Source organism: Myotis yumanensis, unplaced genomic scaffold (assembly GCF_028538775.1).
Source record: "Myotis yumanensis isolate MYYU_CA2020_CCGP unplaced genomic scaffold, mMyoYum1.0.hap1 SCAF_2, whole genome shotgun sequence".
Classification (NCBI taxonomy): domain Eukaryota; kingdom Metazoa; phylum Chordata; class Mammalia; order Chiroptera; family Vespertilionidae; genus Myotis; species Myotis yumanensis.
In genome coordinates this window covers 4181299-4207494 of record NW_027223753.1, presented here as the reverse complement: position 1 = coordinate 4207494, position 26196 = coordinate 4181299, and the positions used below count along the sequence as shown (strand labels likewise).

The 26196-nt window shown below is 51.5% G+C and overlaps 1 protein-coding gene across 2 annotated transcripts; it reads right to left on the bottom strand.

The window, feature by feature from the left end:
• Positions 1–138: 138 nt before the first annotated feature.
• On the bottom strand, positions 139–17165 carry PARK7 (Parkinsonism associated deglycase). 2 transcript variants are annotated; one of them, XM_070403120.1, is made up of 7 exons: positions 17031–17165; positions 15918–16014; positions 14530–14631; positions 12641–12700; positions 11485–11554; positions 6867–6953; positions 139–484 (listed from the first exon to the last, which is right to left on the bottom strand). In XM_070403120.1, the coding sequence occupies exons 2-7, from the start codon at positions 16005–16007 to the stop codon at positions 324–326; spliced, it is 570 nt and encodes a 189-aa protein (XP_070259221.1). In that variant the 5' UTR covers positions 16008–16014; positions 17031–17165; the 3' UTR covers positions 139–323. The 2 variants fall into 2 exon arrangements, with proteins under 2 accessions (XP_070259221.1, XP_070259220.1); XM_070403119.1 differs by having other exon boundaries at positions 15918–16029; positions 17031–17164.
• Positions 17166–26196: the final 9031 nt, after the last annotated feature.

Below are 26196 nucleotides of genomic sequence, written 5' to 3'. Positions count from 1 at the left end.
AAGTACATCCTATTAAAAACCACGCATCGCACGTGGGCACTGCCCGTCACTTTCACACCTGAGCAACAGCTAAGCACTGCTCACAAAGCTGATGATGAATTCAGTCTCACAAAAGAAATGGGAGACGAAAGAAGGAGCTGGTAGTTTGCTACACGTCTGTTTATTCTACAATCGAGGTTCGGAAATGTGGGGACACGTGTGTGAGGGGATCTGAGGAGGCCTGGCACCCCACTTCCCGGGCAGTGCCTCGGCGTCCCCACACAGCAGCACAAACACAAGGAGGCAGGGGGACCAGCAGCCCCTGACCCCTCCCAGGGCCGCAGCTAGTCTCTCAGCACCAGCGGGGCCTTCACCTGCTCGGCCACCTCCTTGCCGCTCAGCGCCTCCACAATCGCCAGGGCGAACTCGAAGCTGGTCCCCGGCCCCCGGCTCGTGAGGATCAGGCCGTCCTTCTCCACGCGATTCTCTGAGTAGCTGTAATGATCTGGGCGGAAAAATATAAAAGGGTTACGCCCTGCAGGGCTGCACTGCACCGTGAGCATGGCTCAGCAATTCCATTCCTGCTCGCGCATCACCGGGCTCACATCAGTACAGGAAGTGAACACCAAACTCTCTGGCCAGCCCTTCACGGCCAGGCACCCAAGCTCCCCGAGCCCAGTGGGAGATGTGAGAGAAGGGGTCCAGCCCGGGCAGGGACAGACCAGCTGGGACCCGACCAATGGCCACACTAAGGTACTAAGTTGCCTAGTGCCCAGGAAAGTAAACGCTAATGACTCCGTTTGTCATACAACAAATACTGACGGGTCAGTTCTGTAACCTGAAGGGCAGAACAGCCCCCAATGTGACTGTAGGCCAGTGATGGCGAACTTATGACACTCGCACTCATTTTTTGGTTGATTTTTGTTAAATGGCATTTAAATATATAAAATAAATATCAAAAATATAAGTCTTTGTTTTACTATGGTTGCAAGTATCAAAAAATTTCTATATGTGACAGGGCACCAGAGTTAAGTTAGGGTTTTTCAAAATGCTGACACACCGAGCTCAAAAGATTCGCCATCACTGCTGTAGGCGTTCAGGACCCGCCACCCCCCAATACACCATCCTGACGTGCTCTTCTGAGCTGTGGGCGCTTGAAGCAGAGCCAGTGCAGGAGGCGGTGTTCTGTGGCCCCCCAGCCCCTCCATCTGCCTCCACACGGACCCTCCCAAGGAGCTCGATGGCATGAACCCTCCAGGGCTTCCTTATCCGGGAGGAGGCCAGAGGCACCACCCGGACGGCCGGTCACACTGTCCATCACACCTCCCAGCGGCTCCCGAGGGCCACCCATCGCCCTCAGCCGCTTCCTCCCCCCGAGGCCTCTCCCCGCTTCCCTACCGACATAATATCTAAGTCGGAACTCATCCCCTGGAAGTAACTCATCTCCCCTGGTGTCTCCCATGGGACTACCCCCTTTTTCCTCTGGATAACCTGTCTTTATCAGGGCTCGGGGCCAGGGACTCCCAAGGGGAGCGGGACAACTGCTTTTCCTCCCACACGAGGTGCCGGGGGGAAGGTGGCCGAGGGTGGACAGTGCGGACGGCACAAACTACCGGTTGTGCACACACTTGCTGCTGCCTCCAACACACCACCACAGCGGAACATGCTGGAGGGGCGGGGGCAGGGGCTGTGGGAGACCCCACACTCGTTTCTCAGGGACCCTGTTCCTTCACCCCTCAATTGGCGGTGTTTCTGCAAATACAGTAACAGGAAGTGTGCTCCTCCTCCATTTGAGCAAGATTCGGACACAAGGTGGAATTCCTCCGCACGGACTCCCCGGCTGGACGGTCACGGAACCGCCCCTCACTGTCCCCATCGCGCCCCACGGGAAGCCCATGGCTGAGCATACCCGGCCTCTCCCGCTCCCTCGCCCAGACGCTCTGCTCATGGCTGCTCCTTCCGCCGCAGCATCCACACGAGAGAGGCCGTGACCTCCTCCCTGACCCAGGCCGCTGGGGTCACGGACCCTCCCGCAGGGACACAGCCTGAGCAAGCGGTCAGCTCCCTGGCTACTGCCCACTCTGCCAAAGGCCGGGCACACAGTACCGACGGCCCCACGGGACGGCCCAAGCCGGAGACTGAAGGACGCTCCGGTCCACGCCTCCTCTCGGGCTCTGAGTGACAGCCCCTCTGCGCCCCCCCCCCCACCGCCTGCTCAGCACCAAGAGGGGACCCTCCCACCGGGCAAGGCAGAGCCCCGCCAGCTCTCTCCCTCGAGAGCCTTCGCCAACGTCTCCAGCACCGGAGGAGGACGGAACCCGCTCACGGTGCGCAAGGCCTCTCTCTGGGCCTGGCCTCGCGGACGGAGCTGGAAGGAACCAGAGGGGACAGGTGGGGAGGGGCCACAAAGAGGAAATGAAGGTCTGAGGTTCGCTTAGAGATAAAACGTCAGAACTTAGTGAAGAACTGGACAGAGAGAGGCAACAAAGATGGCGCCAGCTGTCTCTCCCGGGCAACTGGGCGGGTGGGGGGCCCCGCAGCGACGAGGGACACGAATGAGACAGGGAGGGAGGGCTATGCTGCGAGGGGCCTCTCGGAGCTCCGGCTGCATCCTGCCCCTGCGGCTGGGGCCAGGCCCAGCACACCCTTCTGACCCCCCACCCCACCCCAGGAAGCCCTCGCCCAGAGCAGGAGGCGGCCCAGGAAAAGCCTGTTCAATGACTCGCACAGAAGTCACCTAATGGCCCCCGAACGCAGAAGCACGCAGCTGTCGTCACGATGGGCTTCAGAAGCCGCGCACCGAGGCTCCTGTCCTTCCAACGTGGGGTCACACCACCTGTCAACTTCACGTCATCTCCTCAGAACAAGGCTGTTGATTGGCACGTGGTCCCGTACACCACAAGGTTACAGGTTCGATCCCTAGTCAGAGCACATACAAGAGGCAACCAATCGATGCTGCTCTCTCTAAAAATTAATCAAAACATATCCTCAGGTGAGGATTAAAAAAAAACAGCCCACCGGGCGCGGCTCAGTGGTTGAGGGTCGACCTATGAACCAGGTGGTCACAATTCAATTCCCGGTCAGGGCACAGGCCCAGGTGTGGGCTCGATCCCCATTGGGAGGCGTGCAGGAGGCAGCCAAACAATGATTCTCTCTCATCATTGATGTTTCTATCTTCCTTTCCCTTCCTCTCTGAAATCAATAAAAAATATCTCTATATATTTTAAAATCTAGAGACCTACTGAAATAACTGAACACAGTACATCAAAACCCTCCTAGTGACACTACTGCAGCGCCAGAGACCTCTGGTGTGAGGGGTTTTCGCAGCCTGGCCTCATGTACTGATGCCCACGCAGGCCGAGAGCATTTCCAACGCTAACCCAGAAAACCGGCTGAGCCGGGTCTCCCACAGCGAGGGATGAGCTGCCGGGACTGGGCAGCGGGTGGCACAGTCCTAATTGGTTCGCTTAACTCTCTCTTTACAAGGAAAATATAACAAACACCCTTCACTGGTTAAAGGTGTTCAAAGATGTTCCACGGAGCTTCTCAAAATTTCAACCAGGAAGAGCCGATGGCCCGCCCTTATCCACTACCGCCCCCTAGTGGTGTCGAGGGGGAGAACAGCGCACAGCCACTCACTAGCAAGGGATGCCCAGGGAGAGCAAGTCAGCTGACCGCGACTTGGTGCTCGTCAAATCCACACCTCACAATCAATCTGGCACAGGCTTCCTTTGCTTTAAGCAAACGCCCTAAAGCCAGAAGTCTCATCAGAGAAAAGGCACCCGGGGAGGCCACCAACACGGCGCCCACGGCGCCCCCAAGTCGCTAAAAGCCTGAAACATTTCCAGTCTGACCTTCAAGGAAAAGTCGCCGACCCCTGCGCACTAGTGTGGGAACCCAATGAGGCCGATCACCAGTACAGGGGGGGCCCTATTACTAGACAGTGACGGGGAGGGGCCTGCCCCAGCTCGCCCTCCTCCACACGGGGCAGCCGGGCAGTGTTCCAAGCATGTTAAACACCTGAACTCGCTGAACCATCAACAACCCTGAGGCAGGTGCCACTGCTACCCTCAGACAAGAGGAGGAAACAGGCTCCGAGAGCCTAGGGCAGCCGCGGGCCGGATCCGCCCGTTTGAAAGGAATAAAACTAAAGAAAAAAAGGACCGTACCCTTTTATGTAATGATGTTTACTTTGAATTTATATTAGTTCACACAAACACTCCATCCATGCTTTGGTTCCGGCCTCCGGTCCAGTTTAAGAACCCATTGTGGCCCTCGAGTCAAAAAGTTTGCCCACCCCTGGGCTAGAGCCTGCCCAGTCGCAGGCCCCTCCCCGTCACTGTCTGGGGGGGGGGGGGGTCGCCTGGCCGAGACCTGCTCCTCACCGGTGACCAGCATTCGGATGCTTCTAAAGTGATGGACAAGTGAGAACTGAAAAAAATCCAAGCCGTAACATTTTAAAAAGTGAGAAATGGAACTGCTTTGCCCTCGGATGGGACTGCTTATTTGAATAAAAAATCTCGCACTGTTCTAGTAAGTTCCTGGTGATGCCCAGCAGGAGGGCCTCGCCCGGGGGGGGGGGGGGCTCCAGGAAGTAATCCAGCTCCCCGCCTCAGAACGCTCTGACGGGCAGACCCCAAACGCTGTTCCTACACCAGGGCTCACCCACTAGTCCCACGCCTGCAGAGCTCGGGCCTGGCCTCTCTGAGCCAATCTCATCGGGAAAGAGATGGCGACGCCCGCCTGCTGGGCACTGGGGACGGTGAGGCTCCCGAGATGATACCAGTGACCGGGCCTTGTGAACGCCTGCGTTTCCCATCTCACTTTTCCGGCCCCCACCACTCCTCATGCTCTGGTGGCATCACTAAAGCAGAAACAACAGACACACCTTCAGGCCACATGTGTGTACATCTTCTTTCTACCAAATGCTAACTACTACAGGAAGCCCGATTCGGCTCCTCTCAACCCTCCAAAGCCTCCTCGTTACCGCAAAGGAATTAAATTCCTACAGTGACGACAGCGTGTGGATGTCAGTTCACCGACTGTGACGTGTCCCACCTGGTGCAGGAAAGGAAGCTGGTGGTGAGGGAGACTGCGTGTGGGGGCAGCAGGTCCACGGAAACTCTACTTTCTGCTTGATTTTGCTGTGAACCTGAAACTGCTCTCAAAAATAAGCCTATTTATTCTAAAAAACAGCAATATAATGAGAAATGCTTGCTTTGCTGTAAGGTATGTTAGCTGTTGTCCTTTGTTTTAGTTCAGAATATAAGCCCAGAGCAGGACTGAGAGGGGAGATGATGTGTGGGAAGCCGCGTATTGTCTTCACTAGCGGAGAGGTATGGACAAGGAGCCGGAAGGCTGGTGACCCTTGAGCCCTGGCAAAGGTCAGGGCTGTGCACCCACTGTTTAGTGGAGACAATGGTGGCTGAAGCAACTTCCCCACCAGATAGTCATGTCAATCATCACTGATAAGATTGTCTGTCTGTTACTGGAACCTGCCTGCCTAAGGGCTATGGGTGGATCCCGAACTGAATAAAGGATGGCGAGGCCTGAGCACAAGCGGAGGCCATCCTCTTGGGATGGGCTCTCGCCTGGCCCCCAATTTCCAAATTATTACTTGTCTTGTCTCTTTCATTTGCGTGCGGACCTCTTCCAGATCCCGAACCCTGAACCACGCAGGACGTGGGGGAACACACATACATTTACACAACAATGGATCAGTTGCACAGTCACCTTCAAATCAGCTTCTGATACTATTTTGTCTTGTCTGTTTATTCACTGATTTCTGCTGTTGGGGTTTTAAACTCAGTTGCCACACTAGCTGAATGCCAGGTGACCCACATCTGGTTTGGACCGGAAACTTCTGATTCTCTGCAATTCCCACACAGGTGTGACTTTCCTTTCTCTTTGCAAGTTCAGGGTCTGCCTCTGTCACATGCACGCCAGGCACAGACGGCACAGGAGACACCACCTGTCTACGAAAGACACTCCCAGCTGCTGCTCTGAATGCACCGTGAGAGGCAGCCCCTGGCACCGAGGAAGCACTGATCAGGATGTGGTTGGACATTCAGGGCCTGGTCACACGGAGTTGCTGTTAATGATACACCTTGTGCTTTAAATCGGATGGAGGTGTCTCTGCGAGCAGTAACTCCTGGAGGACAGGCAATGCCATGCTCCGTCTACAGCCTCCAAATAAGAAGCCACTCAAGAGAATTAAAGACATCTTTGATAAATAACAAAAAAATATGTAAGACGATGTCAGTCTTAAAAAGCCAGCTGCAGGACAACAGACAGAGTAGCTCTCATTTGAGTAAAAATATTAAACTACAAAGGATAATGAGCATTTGGAGAGAACGTTCTAGAGGCACACACGAAAGTCTGAGCAGTTAGAGGAGAAACAGGCATTCACTTCACCCTCCCGTCCTGTGTGCTTTCTTACCATGAAAAGAAATTCCTCCCGTGAACATAAACTAATAAAGGTGAAATGTTCAGCTGATATTACAAGAGAAACGGGTCACCCCAGGACACGGCCTGCCACCCAGGCCTCTCTGACGGAGGAGAGCAACGTTCGCTTTACTCTGGACCTTGGGCAAAAGGGCACTTTCTGAAATTGCTGTCCGGGTTTAAGATTTACTCTCAGGCCACTGGCAAAGTATTTGGTAAAAACACTAGTTGACCTGGCGTGTCACCAGCAGGAGCCGCCCCCGCCCGGGCCTCTGCCGCGTCAGCACCATCTCTCTGATGAAAACACTTGCAGGGAAAGCGAGGAGCACAGCACCCCTCGGCCCACAGGCAGCCTCTACAGACAGATCACACGGGTGGGAAATGATGCTAAATTGCAGCTTTTTGAGGTCTGTTTGTACCTTAAAATATAAGCATATACTTACTCCCATTCATCATTTTGTCTTTAGCCAGTGGGTGTGTTGTAACTTTGCTTCCAAAACCTATTTCATGAGCCAACAGAGCTGTAGGACCTAAAAAGATTAATAAAAAGATTTAAGTGTATTGAAAAAACCATGTCTTAAAAATTGCAGCAGCAAAAATATTCTTCAAAAGCAGGAGGCTCTTACCTAAAATATACTTTGATTCTGAAGTTATACACTTGTTAGTACAAGAGGTAAAGTACCTTCCTATATAACAAAAGCCTAATATGCAAATCTACTGAACGGCAGAAGGACCGGTCACTATGACACGCACTGACCACTAGGGGCAGACGCTCAACACAGGAGCTGCCCCCAGCCCGCAGGCCCCAGGCCAGCCAAGGAAGGTCCCAGCGGGGGCCCCCCAGATCGCCCTGCCGGTTGCCCAGCAGAGGGAGGCGACTGGCTGCGGGGCTAGCCAGTGAGCAGGCAACAGCAGGGGGCAGGGCCCACTGGCAAGCGGGCTGGCGCCACACCCCCCCCGCATCACCTCCTGCAGAAGGAGGTGGACCTGCGGCAGCAATGGGGCGATGGGGGGAGTGAAGGGGGAGCAGGGCCAGCTGATGAGCAGGCCAGCGCTGCCTCCCGATCGCCCCGCCAGTTGGCGGGCCAGGCTGGCCAAGGCAGGTGCCAGCAGGGGCCCCCGATCGCCCCACAGATAGGCCCTGATCACCGGCCAGGCCTAGGGACCCAACCTGTGCACGAATGTTGTGCATTGGGCCTCTAGTGTTTATAATAAACCATCTACTGAGCACTTCTGACAAGTGCACAAATTCAAAAAATGTCAAAAACCACTTCATCAAAACGACTCACCTTGACACCCAAGGAGCACAAAGGTAAATAGACTGTGGCCCCGCCTCAAGGAACAGGCAGTGCGCATGTCGGGGCTACAAGATGGGGAGACCCTTGTCATCTGAAAAAGCAAGTTCATCCTCTTGACAATGAAAATTTTAGTTTTTTAAAGTAAAGGCAACTGGTACTCTCCGAACTTCCGGGCCTCACTGCTGTTTTTCAGAGCACTTTTATTTTTTCACTTGAATCTAAAAACATCTGCACTCATCCATCTCTCCATCCCAACATACCAGGTGTACTAGTAAGGTTATTAAATGAACGGAACACCATCCGGCCCTGGAGGAGATTCCTGTGAAAGGTCTGCGAGTCTGAGATATGAAGGCACTAATGCTTATTACAGCTACTTAAGAGAAGAACCACAAGCAAATGTCGATTTGCGATCCTCTATATCAGTGGTTCTCAACCTTCTGGCCCTTTAAATACAGTTCCTCATGTTGTGACCCAACCATAAAATTATTTTCGTTGCTACTTCATAACTGTCATGTTGCTACTGTTATGAATCGTCATGTAAATATCTGATATGCAGGATGGTCTTAGGCGACCCCTGTGAAAGGGTCGTTCGACCGCCAAAGGGGTCGCGACCCACAGGTTGAGAACCGCTGCTCTATCTCTTCCCTCTTAAAATGAAATTCATCAAAATGTGTTCACTGATATGTCAACTTCACTGATATGGACAATCCCAAGCAGATTTTGTAACAGGTTCCTCACATAAGGACTAAAACCAAAAAGATTTTAAACCATTGTTGTCTGATCTTAAAAACTCTTTAGTTATCCTACCTTTTTTCTCTAAGACACACACACACAAAACTTTCTAAGCCCTCACGTCACACCGAGAACAACATGCTTCAGAATCGCACCCTGACCTCCGAGCGGTGGGGCCTGTGGCTCAGGCCCAGGACAGTCCACACACTCGAGTCTCAGCAACCCGAGCACTCGCTCTCACTGCCCTTTCATTTTGCAACATGAATCCAAGCAGAAAGCAGTTATATAACCAACAGCTCCTCAGACCATAGCTGCTCCGAAGGAAGATCAAACAAATAACACGGAAGTACATAAGCTCCTGCCAACGCCAGGTGTCAGTTTCAGACCCAGTCCCGACTTACATCTCTGCAATCAAAAGCCTCAAACAGCCCTGACCGGTTTGGCTCAGTGGATAGAGCATCGGCCTGCGGACTGAAAGGTCCCAGGTTCGATTCCGGTCAAGGGCATGTACCTTGGTTGTGGGCACATTCCCAGTAGGGGGTGTGCAGGAGGCAGCTGATCAGTGTTTCTTTCTCATCGATGTTTCTAACTCTCTCTCTCCCTTCCTCTCTGTAAAAAAATCAATAATATATATATATATATATATATTTTTTTTTTTTTTTAAAAGCCTCAAACATATTTGATGTCTCTCTCCACCTTACTTTTATCCTCAGTGTGAGACAGCTATGTATGGCAGCATGTTTTAAAAGTCTATAAAAACTGCATAATTGTCACTCGTTTTATTTTGAAGAACTCACGAATGACCCTTTATCTTATTTTGTAAGATTTTAAGAAAATAAGGAGTCATAAGCCACATTATCTTAGGTTACAGCAACCCCCAGGAGGCCGTGCAGTGAGGAGTGCGGTCACACAGGCATTTAGGCTGCTCCTTCCACATGATACAACTGCTGCCTGGTGATGTGTCAATACGTTTATGTGACAGTTGAGTGTAGAAATCTGCTGCTGCCTTACTCATCATGGTAAGCTCGTCATTACTGCTGTCTGGGCTTCCAGATCCCACTTGGAAAATGAGTACTACTACCCATTAGCTACATACTATGACTTCAAACTGCAGAGACCAGCGCCGAGCAGGAGGCAGGGTGAACAGTAGACAGAGCCCCTTGGGCAGCCGAGAGGAAGCCTGCAGTGCCACCGTGTGGTGATTTACAGGAAGAACACCTGGGCCACCCCCAACCCCTCCAGGGATCCCTGAGATTGTACCTAGACGCAGGCATGGACCACTGCTGGCTCCGTCATGTTTAGGCTTCCTTTCCCTTCCCCCACCCTGAGCGAATCTCTCTTATTTTCTTTTCACAATAGTCTCCCTTCCAATTTCTGTCTCACTCACTCAGTGTTAGGGACTAAGCTCATATTCCTTCTGCTCCCCATTTGTAACTGCAACACCAAATCATCTCATTTCTCGTCACACTTCTCGGTGTTTGCAGCGCCCAGAGGAGTGGGGCAGGACCCTGAACACAAGCCCTCGGTTAGAGCGCTGTCACTTTTTACTGTCGGTTTCAATGACTCTGAGGCCTAAGCACTCAAGCCTGCCCGAGTGAAAACAGTGACCCAGATGTGGCTGATAACCCCGCTATCCTGCGGCACAGGACAAACCGACACGTGGTTTACAGCAGCGTCTGCAGGAACAGCCCCAGCCCCAGCTTTCCCCTCCTCCTGTGGTGAGAGCAATAAGGACGAGGCTGGAGCAGCGGGGCCAAGTCCTTACACAACTAAGCGGGCCTCCGCTTGCTCCCCAACAGGGCGCCGCTGCAGGGCTGCCTGACTGGAGGCCTCCAGCAGAGAAGTCCCTGTGCCCAAGGGCAGGTCAAGAAGCTGGTGCTGAGCAGGAGCCAAGGACAGCGCCTGCGGGGCGGTCCCCGCCGCTACCGTCCCCGTCTCTCACACAGCGGTTCTCAAACATTTAGGCCTTAGGAACCCGCTAGCTTTCATGTGGGTTCTCTCTCTTAATAACTGCCCCGTTAGAAATTAAAGCTGGGAAACTCTGCAACACAATCCTCGCACACACACCAAGGCCAAATAATAATGTCGACACACGCTGCTATCACTCCTGCAAGAACAAGAAGGAAAAAGGCAAATGATGTCTTCAAAGTATCTGCTGACCTTTCGAACCCTTTGAAAGAACGCTGGCCACCGCGGCTCTAACACAGAGTCCCGAGGATCGCTAGCCTACGATTGTAAAAAGTCCACTGTATTGAAGAAAACATCACTGCACCATTTCATCCAGTCCACCCATTCGTTCATTCACTTCACTCTTGACAAGCATTTAATAAAGACCTACGACAAGTGAGGCGCCTATGACAAAATTACACTATGGAGGTCACGGCCCCATCCCCACAGGGGTGTGCGAGAGGCAGCCAAGCAATGCTGTTTCTCTCTCATCCGTGTTTTTTTGTGTGTGTGTGATTAATCACTATCTCTCTCTCTCTCTCCCTTCCTCTCCCTCTTAAAAAATGTTATTGAAGTAAAAATATTTCTAAGTTTCTAAGCTGTGGGGCATCTATGAAGCACAATGACCTTCCTCTGAACTAGGTGGCAGGGAGCTCCGTGCTGGACCCAGCACAGCACCGAGGGCCAGGCAGGAAGTGCCGAGGCCTCGGAGCCACGGGGCAGGCGCGGGGCAGGGCTGCTGTTTGTGGCTGGCGGTTCCTGTTGACAGTGCTGGCCGAGGTCCTTCCTGGCGTGGAGATAGATCTGCCGTAACAAGCTGTTTACTGCGTTCCAGAGGGCCTCGTCTTCCTCCGAGGTCAACCAAACACAGAAGACACGACGTTTCACGGAGCGCAGACCAAAGCACGGGAGGCAGAAAGAACTGTACTCATTTCTGAATTGAAATGACCTCCTTCATGCCACCCTAACCAAGAGCGCCGATCCAGAAGCTCCCACGCTCTATGAAGGGGAAGAGGCGGGTCCCCCGTCACATGGCTCAGGGACCAGTACGACACACGCTGGCGGAGGGAGGGCCCGCACTTACCTGCACAGATGGCGGCGATGAGGCCCTTGCGGCCCTGCTGCTCCTTCAGGATCTCCTTCACAGCAGCAGACTGTCCAAGAGCAAACACACGAGTTCTCGTTAAGCCGCGGCCAGCATCTGGCTAGGAACTTCAGCGGAATCTGATTTTAGCTTAATCCAAAAGATCTTAAACCTAGTAGTAACTACTTTTAAACAGTATTTCTAGATGATTAATATAAAAATTATCAAATTCATAATGTTTCTACATTCCTCCCTAAACCCAATCAAGGCACTTATTATAAAGAAAGGCATCCTTTTCTTAAAGGTGTTTAAGTTGCCCGGTTGGCACGGCTCAGCGGTTGAGTGTTGACCTTTGAACCAGTCATGGCTCAATTCCCGATCAGAGTGCACGCCTGCGTTGCAGGCTCATCCCCAGTAGGGGGTGTGCAGGAGCAGCCGACCAATGATTCTCTCTCATCACTGATGTTTCAGTCTCTCTCCCCCTCTCCCTTCGTCTCTGAAATCAATAAAAAATACATTTATATATATTTTAAAAAGCTGTTTGAAGTGGAGATGAGGCAAACAGCTTTCCCTGGGCACAGCGACCCCTCCTCTCTCCCCCAACACACCCTGGTACTCCAAGGAGAAAAGAACTGGACATGAGGGAGTGTGGCGCTGGGTGTCTTCAGATGCGAAGTCAGGAAGAGGCCCACAGTCCGGATGTCTGATTCCGCCTGCTCCCCGAGCCTGGCTGCCCCTCCCCTCTCTCCCTGCAGGCGGACTCCTCACCTGCGCCCGGATGCCCCTTTCATTCAGGCTGCAGCCCCAGCCCCTGCCGCCCCGCCCCCGGCTCCCCGATTGGTGAGGAGACAGCTAAGCTCTCATCCTTCTATGCCTAACCTGAATAGAACATAGATTTTTTCTTTTGCTGCTTAGAGGGGAAAATGTGCTCTAACATCTGGACTATGTTCACCAAATGTGTTCATAAACTACTGTCCACCAGCTCAGCTGACTTCTGTAGCGTATGTCCTTAGAAATGGTTTTTTAAAATGAAGACAGAATTGTTCATTTCACCTGTTCCTATTCTATTCACAGCCCCTTTCCCAAAATACTTTAATAATAGCAAAATCAACAGAACACAGCACACGTGGAAACACTTTCTCTACGCAGTTCTTACCTCACATAAATTCTGTGCGCCCAGATTACCTCCCGGCAGAACCACTACATCATAAGGTCCCTGTAACAGTTTAAGAAATAACATTTCATTTGAAATGTGCATGGACACGACAGTCAATAACACTTTCCTATTTTAAATATGGGTCACAGCAAAAAACTGTTCACCGAAAAGTTAAATAAATTAAGGTGTATCTCTATGATGACATGTTGTAACCACCAACACATGCAGAAAATCTGTGTCTGAAAGGACATCCATGTTGCAGAACTGCAGGTGCACCGTGACCTCCTTCTTGTAAAAGCTGCATGTATGTGTGTATACACCCCCACATACATGTGTATAGTATACAGACACTCACTGACAAAGGAGATGCTCCAACTGCTAACGGGGAGCAGTGTGGGATGGGGGGAGGGAGAGAATGAGACATTTAACCTTTTAACTTTCTGTATGTCTATACTGTAAGAGTTCTTTTTCAACAAGAATGTAGTACACAGTAATGAAGTGTAGTCAAAAGAGAAACAAATTTTAAATAACAGGCAAAGAAAAATATTTTTAACCTTATGAGAAATGAAACTTGGGGGAGAAATACGATGTAATATTTCAGTATCCCAAACGCCAAAACACCCTAGAAATCTAATGATTTCAAATTTGCTAAAATTACAAACTGGAAATTTTTTTTAACAATGCTTTCAGATGTTAAAAAAGTTTTAAAAATTTAGTCATTAAGCAAATTACAAAATGACAATGTAGTCCATATTTAGAGCAACATCTGTTATTTAGAATTACTTTTAGATACTATAAACATCCCACTGTTGTTTTAAAACCAAGCAAAATTAAACAATAAAAAGAAAATAAATATGTGAAGTATAGATTCTCTTTTACTCCTTTTAGATATTGAACTGGCCCACACATGGACACAAAAGGTAACAACTGTTCTAAAACACAACAGGCCGAAAAAAGAGAGGGAATATTTACTTCGACTCTCACTTGTAAGGTGCTACTTAGAAACTTTCAACATATATATGTAAACTAGAGGCCTGGTGCATGAAAATTCATGCACTGGAGGGGGAGTCCCTCAGCCCGGCCTGCTCCCTCTCACAGTCCAGGAGCCCCCAGGGGCAGGAGGCGACCTGGCGATGAGGGAAAGGCCATGCCCCATCACACCTCTGCTGCTGCCACTGCCGGCAGTGCCAGCCTTGGCTGGCCCTGGTTACCTGAGCCTTGGGCGGCCCTGGGCGGCTGGGGGGCTGAGGGGGTCTCCGGCTGGCACACGGGCCGGGCAAGCCTGCAGCCAGGAAAGGGTGTGCAAAGGTATCTGTGCACACGTGCGTGCACGCTCCTGAGGAGAGACCTCAGCTCGACAGAGCCCCACAGTGCTGGTCACGCCTAAGATTACGAACCACATTTCTAAAGACACTGAAAAAGTGACACAATTGAAGGGGAACTCCTCCTCCTCCCTTAAGCCAACCACTGACCAGGGATGAGCTGTCCACGCAAAATGAATCACACAACTACTTCTGTTTCACTGCACAAGGAAAGGTAGAGAGTGGCTTTCGAATAAAGGCTCGGAAGTGAATGGGAACATGGCAGCTGATTGTGACAAAGTTGTAAGAGGAGGCAGGGCTGCCCGTGGAAGCCAGGACACTGCTCCCTGCAAGTGTCCCCTCCATCCACCTGCCCACCCAGCCACCTACTGAGCACAGGAAGGACCAGGAACTGCCAGCTACACGATGGAAAAAAGCAAAGTCCTCCCCCTACAGGGCAGATGGGGGAAGATGTTCAAGCAAAGTAACTTTCCTAAAACAGGTCTGTGCTAACAGCAGCCTTACACGGACTCAAGAAACCGACCAAGAAGCCAGAGGGAGGAGGTGTTTCAAGGACGGAGAACGAACCTCTTTTCTGGCGTCTTCCAGGCTGGCATCAGGACAGATGACAACATCTCGGCTGCACTGCACCGGGTCCTTTCCAGCCAAACCCGCAACGGTGACCTTAATCTACGAGAAAGAGGTCGTCGTGATAGTTAACACTGAAACGGAGTCAGGCCTGCACAGCTGCCCTGGGTTTTAAAATAACTGGCAGGAAAATGGGCAACAAAACCACGCTGGCTTCAAGCTAATAAATCGGCGAAATGCAATGAGTGGCGAGGTCCGTCCTGTCTGCCTGGGACGGAGCTGGTCCAGATGCTCCCAGCGCCGTCCGGTCAGCGCCCTTTCTCCCGCCGGCGTTCTGGTTCGGGAGGTAAATCCTGTGGTCGTCCTATCACTAACCCACCGTGCGAGTCGCCGTTGCCATGAAAGCGAGGAAATGCCGCTTAATCTCGCAAAGATTTACCAAGCTGACAACACCAAGAGCTGGGTCGGGGAAAATGGGGATTTTCCTACACGGCTGGTGGGTCCAACACGCTGGAACTTGGAGTCATTTTAACAAAATCTAGGAACACCAACGAGGGGCGGGTCCTTCCGCCCACCAGGTTCACGTTCAGGCACCCAGCCTGGGAAGCCTTCCACACGTTTGCGCCAGGAGGCCTGTGTGAGAACATGGCAGTGCTGTGATGCCGTGAGACAACCCTCTAGAGCAGGGGTTCTCAACCTGTGGGTCGCGACCCCTTTGGGGGTCGAACGACCCTTTCACAGGGGTCGCCTAAGACCGCCGGAAAACACATATCTAATTACATATTGTTTTTGTGATTCATCGCTATGCTTTCATTATGTTCAATTTGTAACAATGAAATTGGGGGTCACCACCACATGAGGAACTGTATTAAAGGGTCGCGGCATTAGGAAGGTTGAGAGGGGGGTGGGGGAAGGACACATATGTAATACCCTTTGTAATACTTCTTATAATATTTTTTTAAAAGAATAAAAAAAAACAAAAGGAAGGTTGAGAACCACTGGCTTAGAATGATATCCAGCACTGAGTAAATGCTATTTACGGATTCACAATGGTCACAGACGACATACATAGGTACGTAACACAGAGAAGCAAGGTGAGAACTACAGTCTAACGCTGTTATCTCTGGGTCGGAAGGGGAATAGCGTTGGGGAAAGTCACAGAGTGCTTTGCAATGTTCTCTCTCTTTATTAAAGCATTTGTTCTTCAAGAAATGCTCTGACGGAAACAGGGCAAACTGCTAACCAGTATTAAGTGTAGATATTGGATCAACAGGTCATTACTATGCAGTCTGTTGTGTTTGAAATATTTCACACAGTTGAGTACTGTTTTATTCAGAATGACTTTTAAAGGTCAAACCAGGATTTTAAAAGGGGGAGGAGGGACTTACGCCAGCTCGCCGCATGACATCCACGGGGATGACCGTCTCCATCTCCTCTGCTCCTTTGGCCAGGATGACCAGCGCCCTTTTTGAAGCCATTTTTACGCTGTATTTTTAAAGACTTGATTTAAAAAATAAAACAAAAGGTATTTAACAAACTTTTACCGCCACCCTGGAAGAGCCACCATTTTAAAGTCTTGGAACATTTTTAGGCGGAGTAACTACGTGTGCCTCTCGGGGAAACAGTTCTGATAGGCGAACACAACGGAATAGGAAAAAAAGCATTTTTGGTTAATACTGATTTACCCAGAATTTGAACTGCTGTGTTTTCTGAGATGAAAACACAGTACAGTGGCTCACCCTCGTTCGTATTTCGTTTCTCTGACCATGTTTTTAAAAACCCAACTTCTAATAATATACTGCAAATGGAGTTTTCTGAAACACAAGGGCATGGGCCTTGCAGTTCACACAATGCAGAGTTTTCTCTCTTTGCAGCACGTTTCTTTTACACAGAAATGACTAAAGCCATTGCACGGGCAAAACACTAAGTCCACAGTCTTTAGCAACTGGCCTATGAGATTTTTGGAGGGGATTTTTAGTTTAGTTCCAATAACTGTACTAAAAATTCGGAGCGGGGGTGGGGGTGGGGGTAACAGTTTTAATATTTGAACACAGGTTTTTTACGACGGCGAAGGATGGGAATCCCCTCACTAAACGCAACCCGACTAGATAGTTCTTTCATTGACAGCGGCTCCCCCAGGGTCTGGATAGGTTTTAGCCCCTTCTTTTGCCGGAAAGTTTGTTGTCCGTGCAAAACAGACTGTATTTTACTACAATTTCGACAAACAGGATTAACTACTCCCAAACTGGGGGGGGATGCTATGCACACAATTTTGCAAGTTTTAGCGCTGTTGCCGCGCCGGCAGCGGAAAGTCTATCTCCTTATCCTAGAGGGCCGCCCGGTGCTCAGGCGGCGAAATCGGGGAGCCGTCTGGGGGTGCTTCCTCCCGAGGCCCCGCCCCGGCGGCGCGGGACTGTCCCGCCTGGGGTCCAGGCGCCCTCTCGCCACCCGCAGCGCCACGGCCTGCGCAAGCGCCGAGCGCCCCAGGCCCTGAGCCGCACCTCGCCTCTCCTCCCGCAGCCACGAGCCCGCCTCCCGTTCCGCAGCACTTCTGCACCGGGACCACAGGACCGGAACCGGACTAAACGGGACGCAAGCGGGGACGCACGGGAGCACGCACGCACGCACGCCGCCCTATCAGGGCCCTCAGCTCCGCACGCGCAGACGCACGCCGGGCCTCCTATCTCCCCTCACTGCGCAGACGCACGCCTCTTGCATCGCGTTACGTCACATCCGGCCGGCCGATCTCACCTTAAAGAGCCGGTGGGAATGGGCTGCCTGTCTGCGTCCTAATAGGGTTCCAATTGGAAGCTCCATCACCGCGAGAATCCCGTGGATTCACGTGTCCTCACGAAATCCCGCCCCGAGTGGCCGGTCCGATCCACCCACAGCACCCGCGGGATGTAACCCGCTGTATTGCCGCAGCCCGTGGGTGCATTGCCTGTCTGCAGAGCGTGGCGTCTGCAGAGTCTAAACTCAGGTTTAACTAAAATAGAGTTGTTGTACACAGCAGGAGCTCGCTGATGCAGCATTAAAAGGCTCATAATGAAAACAGCAGCCTTCTCACTCAGCCCTTCGTACCCCTCAGCCCTGCTCTTCAGAGACAAATAGTTCCTACTCTTTAAATTATCTCATCTGATAATTATCTCGGTATTTTAAGACAATATATTAGTACTGCTACTTCTCAGTGATTGGTTTTAAACATTACATGTTGGCGTCTTGGCAGGTATTAACATAGTTTTCATTTAACACACGTAAAGGTTGAGGTCCAGAGGCGTGAAATGACTGTGTAAGGTCCTGCTGTCCTGCAGGGTTTTAGTCACATTCAGATATTCTGATGCCAAATTTCACACTCGCCACAGCAGACTACCAGCATTACTTAGTCAGCAACGCTCATGCCACTCTCTTAACTTTGTAGTTCATACCCATTTCTCATCCCACGTTTACAAAGTCAAAAAATTAAACCACTTACCAAAAACCATTGCCCTGGGACTGGCCATGGAGACACCTCCTACTCAAGTCTCTTATTTCCAGGTAGAACAACTCTGTCCCATCCGACCACATTTTTTATTCAACAAGTGAACGCTTCACACAAGTGTTTATGCATCATGGGAAGCACAACCTAGAAGCCTCATCGGTTTCTTGCAGCACTTCAACATTCAAGAAGTATTAAGAAACTAGAGGCCCGAAGTTCAGCCTGGTCTGTGAACTCTCGCAATCTGGGACCCCTCGGGGGATGTCTGACTGCCAGGGATCAAGCCTAAACCAGCAGTCGGACATCCCTCTCACAATCTGGGACCGCTGGCTCCTAACCACTCTGCCTGCCTGCCTTCCTGATTGCCCCTAACCCTCTGCCTGCCTGTCTGATCGCCCCTAACCACTCGCCTGCCTGCCTGCCTGCTCAGTGCCCATCACAACAACAGGTCGTTCCAGTCGCTCCACCATAATGGTCGCTTAGCCTCTTATTATATAGGATATTGTTCTGCCCTGTGGAGCTCACATTCCAAGGGCAAACAGTGTTGACAATGTCAGTGAAGGCCTTTAGGATGCCTCGCCTGCAAACATGCAGCCTTCGCATATTGATCAGGTTGAGTTAAAGACATCTGGAAAACAGCAGGTGCAAAAAACAAACAAAAAAAAAAGGTGAAGGCAGAAGATGAAGCTCTCATCTTCTGTGAGAACAGCCCTCCCTCTGCCCAGAGGAATAGAAACATTTTTACCCCCAGAGACAGAGTTGAGTCTAGCAGAATGTGTACAAAGGGACCTTATAAAATAACTTACCCTCCTGTAGTCTCCCCATTTTATTGTAGTTACTTTTCCACAATCCTCTCTCTCTTTAACCCAGTATATAAGTATTCAAGTTTTGCCACTTGTCTGGGTCATTTCCTCATGAAGGCTCTCAGGTCGCTGTAAAACTTGTATTGACTAAACGTGTGTACGCTTTTCTCTTGTTATCTTTTCAGGTAAATTCGATTCTCAGGCCCAGCCAGAGCCCCTAAGGAGGTAGAGATAAGTTTTTGCGGCCCCAGCATTAGCAAGTCACCCAGGACCTTTGGGATCCTGGCTCCCTATACTAGTAATTAGTCTGATCACAATAAATAACAAAGATACGGCTGCCAGGTTATTTTTTTCACGGGTCACTTACATCTTGCATCTCATCTGAGTAATACACTTATTCCCTGTGAATGCATCCCTTTATTTCATCACAGCACTTATTCCAGCATTTTCTTGACTTTTTACTTTATGCCTGTGTGTCTACCCTGTGGACTCCATGGAGGGACCTTCGGGTCGTGGTCACTGCTGCATCCCCAGCATCTGCTGCAGACCCCGGCCCATCGCAGGGGCTCAGTAAATGCTGAGTATCCTGCTGATTTCACCCTAGAAGGTGTCCCTTCCTTTCTTTGACTGTGGCTATGGATTAATTTCAACCACTTTCCTATTCCTGTTTTCATCTTATTTCCCAAATTCCTTTTGCCAGACGGCGAATGGCAAGTGTTCCGTGCAGTGGGAAGTTACCATTTTCACCCGTTTTCTATTCATTAAAGGGATGCGGGGTTAACCGGAAGTTATTGGGCAGAAGGGGGCCATTTGGGCAATTAAATAAAGGTATTTTTCAACATCGACGCAAGGCTGGGTGCAGGGCCTCTCAAGGGGTCCGGCAAAAACGGCGAATTTCCCCATCGGAGCCCGAAAGGTTAGGTCGCCGACACCGGGGAGGAGTGGGCGAGCCCTGACCTTTGAGGCGGCGCCGGCGCCGGGGGGAAATTCTGACGCCGAGGCTGAGGGGGGCGGCGGGGTACAGCTTCGCCTCTGCGCCCACCGCGTGTGAAATGCCCCCCGAGCGTGGGCCACCGCGCGCCTCCCCCACGGCCGCCGGAAGTGGGCGGGACCCGCAGTGACGTAGGGCCTTCCGTCGGCCGCGGCGCGCGGCGCCCGGGATTGGCCCAGCCGGGCCGCAGGGGGCGGGGCGTGAGGGGGCGGGGCGGGTCGCGTTTCCAGACGCGGAGCCATCGGCCGCGGTCTGGGGTCACGGTCACCGTCGGGCCCAGCGGCCCGCGCTCCTTTGTGGGCCGCGAGGAGTGTGTGAACCACCCGGCCCGTCACGCTGGGGTTTCCGCCGCACCTCGGCCACCCCGCGGGCCGCCGGGGGAGGCGGTGGCCTGGGAGCGAGAGGCAGGAAACCGACCTTCGCCACCGCCTCCTCCCGGGGTGGTGCTGCGATACCACGCATGCGCGAGGGGGCTGGGAGGGTGCGGGCCGCTGAACCCGTCCGCCCCGAGCCTTGGTGTATTGAAGCGTCTCATCCAGGTTCTGCTGCATTCGGTGTATCCATCCCCTCCTCGAGGGTGGAGGCGCGTCTTCTGTTTCTCAGCTCTCGGAGAACACTTTACTGCCAGCCTCCGCCCTTACTGGCATCTTTCTGGAAGGAAAGGTTCAGATCTGGTTAGGCTTCCAATAATGCAGTGGTTCTCAACCTTCTGGCCCTTTATTAAATACAGTTCCTCCTGTTGTGACCCCCAACCATAACATTATTTTCGTTGCTACTTCATAACTGTAATGTTGCTACTGTTATGAATCGTCATGTAAATATCTGATATGCAGGGTGGTCTTAGGCGACCCCTGTGAAAGGGTCGTTCGACCGCCAAAGGGGTCGCGACCCACAGGTTGAGAACCGCTGCAATAATGGGTTATCAAAGCTGTAAAAACAGCTTTCCCGCCCTGCCGGCCTGGCTCAGAGGCTGAGCATCCACCTGTGAACCAGGTCACGGTTCGATTCCCAGGCTGTGGGCTCGATCCCCAGTGCGAGGCGTGCAGGAGGCAGCCAATCAATGCTTCTCTTTCATTGATGTTTCTATCTCTCCCTCTCCCTTCCTCTCTGAAATCAATAAAAATATGTTTCAACACAAAACACCTTTCCTTTGTAAACTGAATAGTAGCTCCTGCCCAGAACTCAGTGAGGACCTGCTGAGATCTCACATAGAACAACAAACCCAAAGGGATTGAAATGTTGAGTCCCTTCTCCTTCCTTCCGGTTGAGCTTTTTATTCTCATGCTGCTCCTGTGACGTTTTTGGATTCCCGTAATCTCAGAAGCACACAGTGACCCTGGAGCCACGCCAGCGCCTCTCTCAGCAGGCAGAGTAGCCCGTAGCCCGTCCAGCAGGGCACGTTTGCACCAGGCAGCAGGGCCCTGACTCCCCGCCCTTGTCCTCTGCGCCGGTTCCCTCTTTTCTCGAGGCTCACTTACTCTGCAGATGGTTAAGCCATGCCTGCTCCCAGGCTGAGAACAAAGGATTTGGGCGACTTTCTGCGTGTCTGTGTAGTCCTGTGGAGCTGCTGACTTTGGCAGTGCGCTCCTATGTAGGGGATTCAGATCAAATTCTTCTGCACTGTGTTCAGACATCTTTTCTACCTTACCTTCCATTCTTACCTCTCCCTCACCCATGTCCTCTCTTCCTTGCACATACCCTGGACTTTGCCTCCTTCATGCTTCCGCACAGCCGTTTCCTCTCCCTGGAATGCCCCCTGCTCCCAGGCCAGCTTGTCAATGTGTTATCCATTCTGAAAAACCCAGTCACAGTGCCAGGCCCTCCAGGAAACCTTTTCTATAGATTCTATTAAGAGCAGCTCTTTGTCCTCAATAGAACCGATAATGCCCTTATCTTAGTTATCTGTGTGAACTTCTTCATTCCTCTCTAGGCTGTGAAGGCCGTTGGGATGGTGCCTTATCTATATACTAGAGGCCCGGTGCACGAAATTCATGCAAGAGTAGGCCTTCTTTCCCTCCGGCCACCGGCAGGTACCCAGGATCCGGGCTTCCCTCGAAGCCCCAGCTTCGCCCCGAAGGTCGTCTGGAAGGATGTCCAGTCTAATTAGCATATTATGCTTTTATTATTATAGATGCCTCACAAGACAAAAACAAAAACAAAAAACTCAGCATTTACTGAGCACCTGTCAGATGCCGGGCCCTGCTTAGAGACCCCGTCTCATGGAGCTTATGTTCTTTCGGGGAGGAGGCAAACAGTTGGCAGTGAAAACGGTACCGGGTTTTAGGCTGGTGGCGTCAGACCGGACCTGGGTTCAGCAACCCCAGTACTTGAGTTCCGGCTAAGAGAGAACTCAGAGCCAAGATTCAAGCTCTAGGAGAAAGGTCATTAAGAAGGTCACAGAGGTGGATGCGAGCTGTAGGAGAAATGGGCTCAGGAAACAAGTGACAGAGACGAAAGCAGGGCCCTTGGAGCTGAGGAGAGACAGAGACAGGAAACCTGCCTGGGGGGGGCGGGGGTGAAGGGTGGGTGTGCTCCTAAGGAGCTGAGGGTATTGATCTGAGGCTCAGGGAGGATCCCAATAGGCTACTCCTGGCTTTCCCAGTGTGTCCTTTTGGGGTCCTTTCACTGCTGATTGGTGGGTGCCAGGGCGTCATTAGTCAGTGCAGCTGGGCCTGAGGCAGCCTTGGCGTTGCTTGTCCGGTTTTGCTGCTTGTCTGGGCCTGGAGCTGAAACACACCCGAGGCACAGGTGCTGAAACACAATTTGAGGCACCCCTATCCTGGGGGCCGAATGCTGAAGGGCTGTCCTCCAGCCCCTCGTGTGTTCCCCTCTGCGGGGTCTCACCCTCAGGACTAGCAGCACGCGGGCAGGGAAGGCCAGGGAGGGTCTGAGCCGCGTGACCAGTGATACGAGAGGTCACGGGTCTGAGCTGCAAGGCCAGCGACAGGCTAAGGGAGGAAAGCTCACCTGGGCCTGCGGTCCTTGTGTTCCCAGTCTCGCCCGTTGCTAGGCACCCGGGGCTTTCCGCCCTGGTGACCTTCTGCCCATCCTCCTCGCTCGGCTCCTGTCTGTGTAACTTCTCACCGCAGAACAGTAAACCAGCACTAAAAACCTGTACGTGCCAGTGGTGACCTGCTCGCTGAAGGAGAGGAAAGGACAGAAAGGGGATGGGGAGTGAGGGGGGCTGTTCTCTCAGGGCATGTGGTCCAGGAAGGCTTTCTCTGGGGAGGACACCGGAGGAAGATGAGGGAGCAGGTCATGTGGAAAGTAGGGGGAAGAGCATGTTAGCGAGGGAGCAGCAAAGGGAAGGCCTGAAGCAGGAGTGCCTGTGGTGCCTTGAAGAACAGCAATCGAGGGCCCAGACGACGTGGCCCAGTGACTGAGCATTGACCTCTGAACCAGGAGGTCACGGTTCAATTCCTGGGCAGGGCACATGCCCGGGTTTCGGGCTCCATCCTCAGCTGGGGGTGTGCAGGAGGCAGTCGATCAATAATTCTCTCTCATCATGGATATTTGTATCTCTCTCTCCCTCTCCCTTCCTCTCTCTATAAAATCAATAATATATATATATATATATATATATATATATATATATATATACAGCAAGCAAGGGAGTCAGCCTGGAGGCGGTGGCAGGACTCAGAGCAGAAGTAGCCGGGTCAGATCACATACACTTGCGTTAGATCTTCAGTAAATGTGTGTTAAATTGAATTTGTTAACTTGATGAGGGCTGGAGAATGAAGATAGCAACCACGAAACTTGGAAATTATATAGACCCAGGAGGCATATATAAAACATTCAGAACTACACACATGTACATTGGAACTCTGTTGAGCGTGGCAACATTTAACTGAAAAAAAATCTTAATGAAAACCGGTGGTTCATGCAGCGGTTTCCCATCGACATGTAAACCCAGAAGAGGAGGCAGGTTTCGTGGAGGAAGAGGTGGGTTGACACAGGAGTGGAATGATCTGGTAGGTAATGCTGATGACTATGGAAAAGTTCACAAGGAAACAAAATCCATGCCTCTTTGCGGGGAACACACCCAGGTTGTGGGTTCGATCCTTGATTGGGGGGAGTGTGGGAGACAACAATCAATGTTTCTCTCTCCCTCTCTCCCTCTTTCTCCCTCTCTCTCTCAAACCAAGAATATAAAATTTAAAAATACAGAACACTGGTTTACTTCCATGTTCTGATTTTTTAACTTTTTTTGTTCAGTGAGTCTGGCTCCCTCCGGAAGGGGCTACTAAGGGCCATTGATTCTGCTCTTTATAACGTTTCTTGAAGTTGATTAACTATCAGTTTCTGCGAAATCATTCACGTCGATGAGATCGAATGTGGTTTCCGAGGCAGCACTCAAACCACGGAGCTGACAGTCTCAGTGGTGCTGAGTCAACACATCTTTTGATTCATTCATAGGAACGAGCAGGCATTGCGAGTAGCTCCTGAGTCACTCAGAACTCCTGGCCCAAGGGTAAGGGGGTTTGGGGGGCCGGGGGAGAGGACAAGACTGGGTCGCACCCCTGGTTTCTCCTTTCCTGAAACGTGGAGGGTGAGTGTGGGTGCCCTCCGAGGCTGGCCTGTCGGGGTTCCAGCCCAGCTCTGCCCCCTGCGGCCCGGCGATCCTAGACAACTACCTGGGCTTCATCCAAGGCCTCGAAAACAGGGCTGAGCTGCGGGTTTCTGAGAGGTGAGAGGGGCTCCTGGAGATGAAGCCAGAACACGGCCTGGGGAGCAGGCTCAGTGACCCCAACTCTCTCAGCTCCTGTTTGTTTAACATGAGAAGAGTCACAATCGTTCTTTTTTAAGTTATTATTATTTTAATTCTCATCTGAGGGTATTTTTCCATTGATTTTTAGAGAGAGTGGGAAGGAGAGAGAGAGAAACATTGATGTGAGAAAGACACATCCACTGGCTGCCTTCGCACACACCCTGACCAGGGCCGGGGACCGAGCCTACAACCAAGGTGCATGCCCTTGACCGGAACCGGACCCGGGATCCTTCAGTCCGAGGGCTGGTGCTCTTTCCACTGAGCCACACCAGCTAGGGTGTAACCATGGTTCTTTATTTCTTTGGTTAATCCTCACCCGAGGATATTTTTCCATTGACTTTGAGGGAGAGTGGAAGAGAGAGGGAAAGACAGAGACAAACATGGATGTGAGAGAAACAAATCAATTGGTTGCCTCCTGCACGAGCCCCAACCAGGCCCTGGGCCAGGGAGCAGCCTGCAACCGGGGTACATGCCCTTGACCGGAATCAAACCCCAGACCCTTCAGTCCACAGGCCAATGCTCTAACCACTGAGAAACCAGCTAGGGCAACAAGAGTTCTTAAACGCAGAACTGATGAGGCTAAATAAAATCATTCCCGCACTGAAGTCCATCTGCGATGCAGGGCGCAACCCACACATCAGCTGTTAATGTTAGAAAACACTTACTTATTAGGAGTCATAGATTATTACATAAATCATGTATTTTTAAAAAAGAAGTGAAATGTATTATTTTGGCCTTTATTTCCCTTGTTATAATGTAGAATGATACATCATTTGTGTTCTGTGGACAGTACTGACTTAAAAGATTAAAAAATAGAACTGTGTACTCAATGTGTACAGAATTTACATGTAGGCAGTGTAAAATGTAAGTGTAACTATGTACAATTTTTAAATTATTTTTCATGTTTGTTTTAAAAAAGTTATTTTTCTTTGAAATGTTTCAAAAGTATCTATTAAAATTAAAAAATGATCAATGTAAAATATCTAAACTTGTTTAAATATATCTGAGGCTTTGCATGTTCAAAGATTTCATGAAATTTTATTAAGTAATTCTATAATAACAACTGCAATTCTGGGTTTATTCTAGTAAAGAACCCGTATGACAGTTCTTATGCTGCTAACCACACAAACGGGGGGGGGGGGGGGGGGGGGAGGGGGGGTCGGGGGGGGGGGCTGGGCAAGGTGGGCTGACAGGTGTGATACAAATAAAGGCCACACCCACGAATAATGCTGCAGGATACACTGCTCCGCCCACCCCACGTGCAGATGTTGGAGCGGGACTGGCGCAGTAGGACGTCCGGAAGCACAGACGGGCGTCGGGTGCAGAAGACGGACACCCCGGCTTCCGGGACATGACCCTTTCCATCATCTTCTTGCACAACAATGGGTGAGGCAAGGAGCCATGGCTGCCTGGGTGTCCGAGGACCGGACAGCTGCTGCGCCTCGGCCTCTGCCGGCCCCAGGGCCACTGTGACCCTCCCCCTCCCCCCTGCCCCAGGGCCTCTGTGACCCCCTCCCCCTGCCCCAGGGCCACTGTGACCCTCCCCCTCCCCCTGCCCCAGGGCCCCTGTGACCCCCTCCCCCTGCCCCAGGGCCCCTGTGACCCTCCCCCTGCCCCTTCCCCAGGG

What these genes read in the sequence shown, in the direction of transcription:
- PARK7 (XM_070403120.1), bottom strand. Translation starts at nt 16,007, where the DNA reads ATGGCTTCAAAAAGGGCGCTGGTCATCCTGGCCAAAGGAGCAGAGGAG. An exon ending in GCGCACAGAATTTATGTGAG is followed by an intron (nt 11,555 to 12,640) that starts GTAAGAACTGCG and finishes GCTCTTGGACAG; the next exon opens with TCTGCTGCTGTGAAGGAGAT. An exon ending in CATCGCCGCCATCTGTGCAG is followed by an intron (nt 6,954 to 11,484) that starts GTAAGTGCGGGC and finishes TAATCTTTTTAG; the next exon opens with GTCCTACAGCTCTGTTGGCT.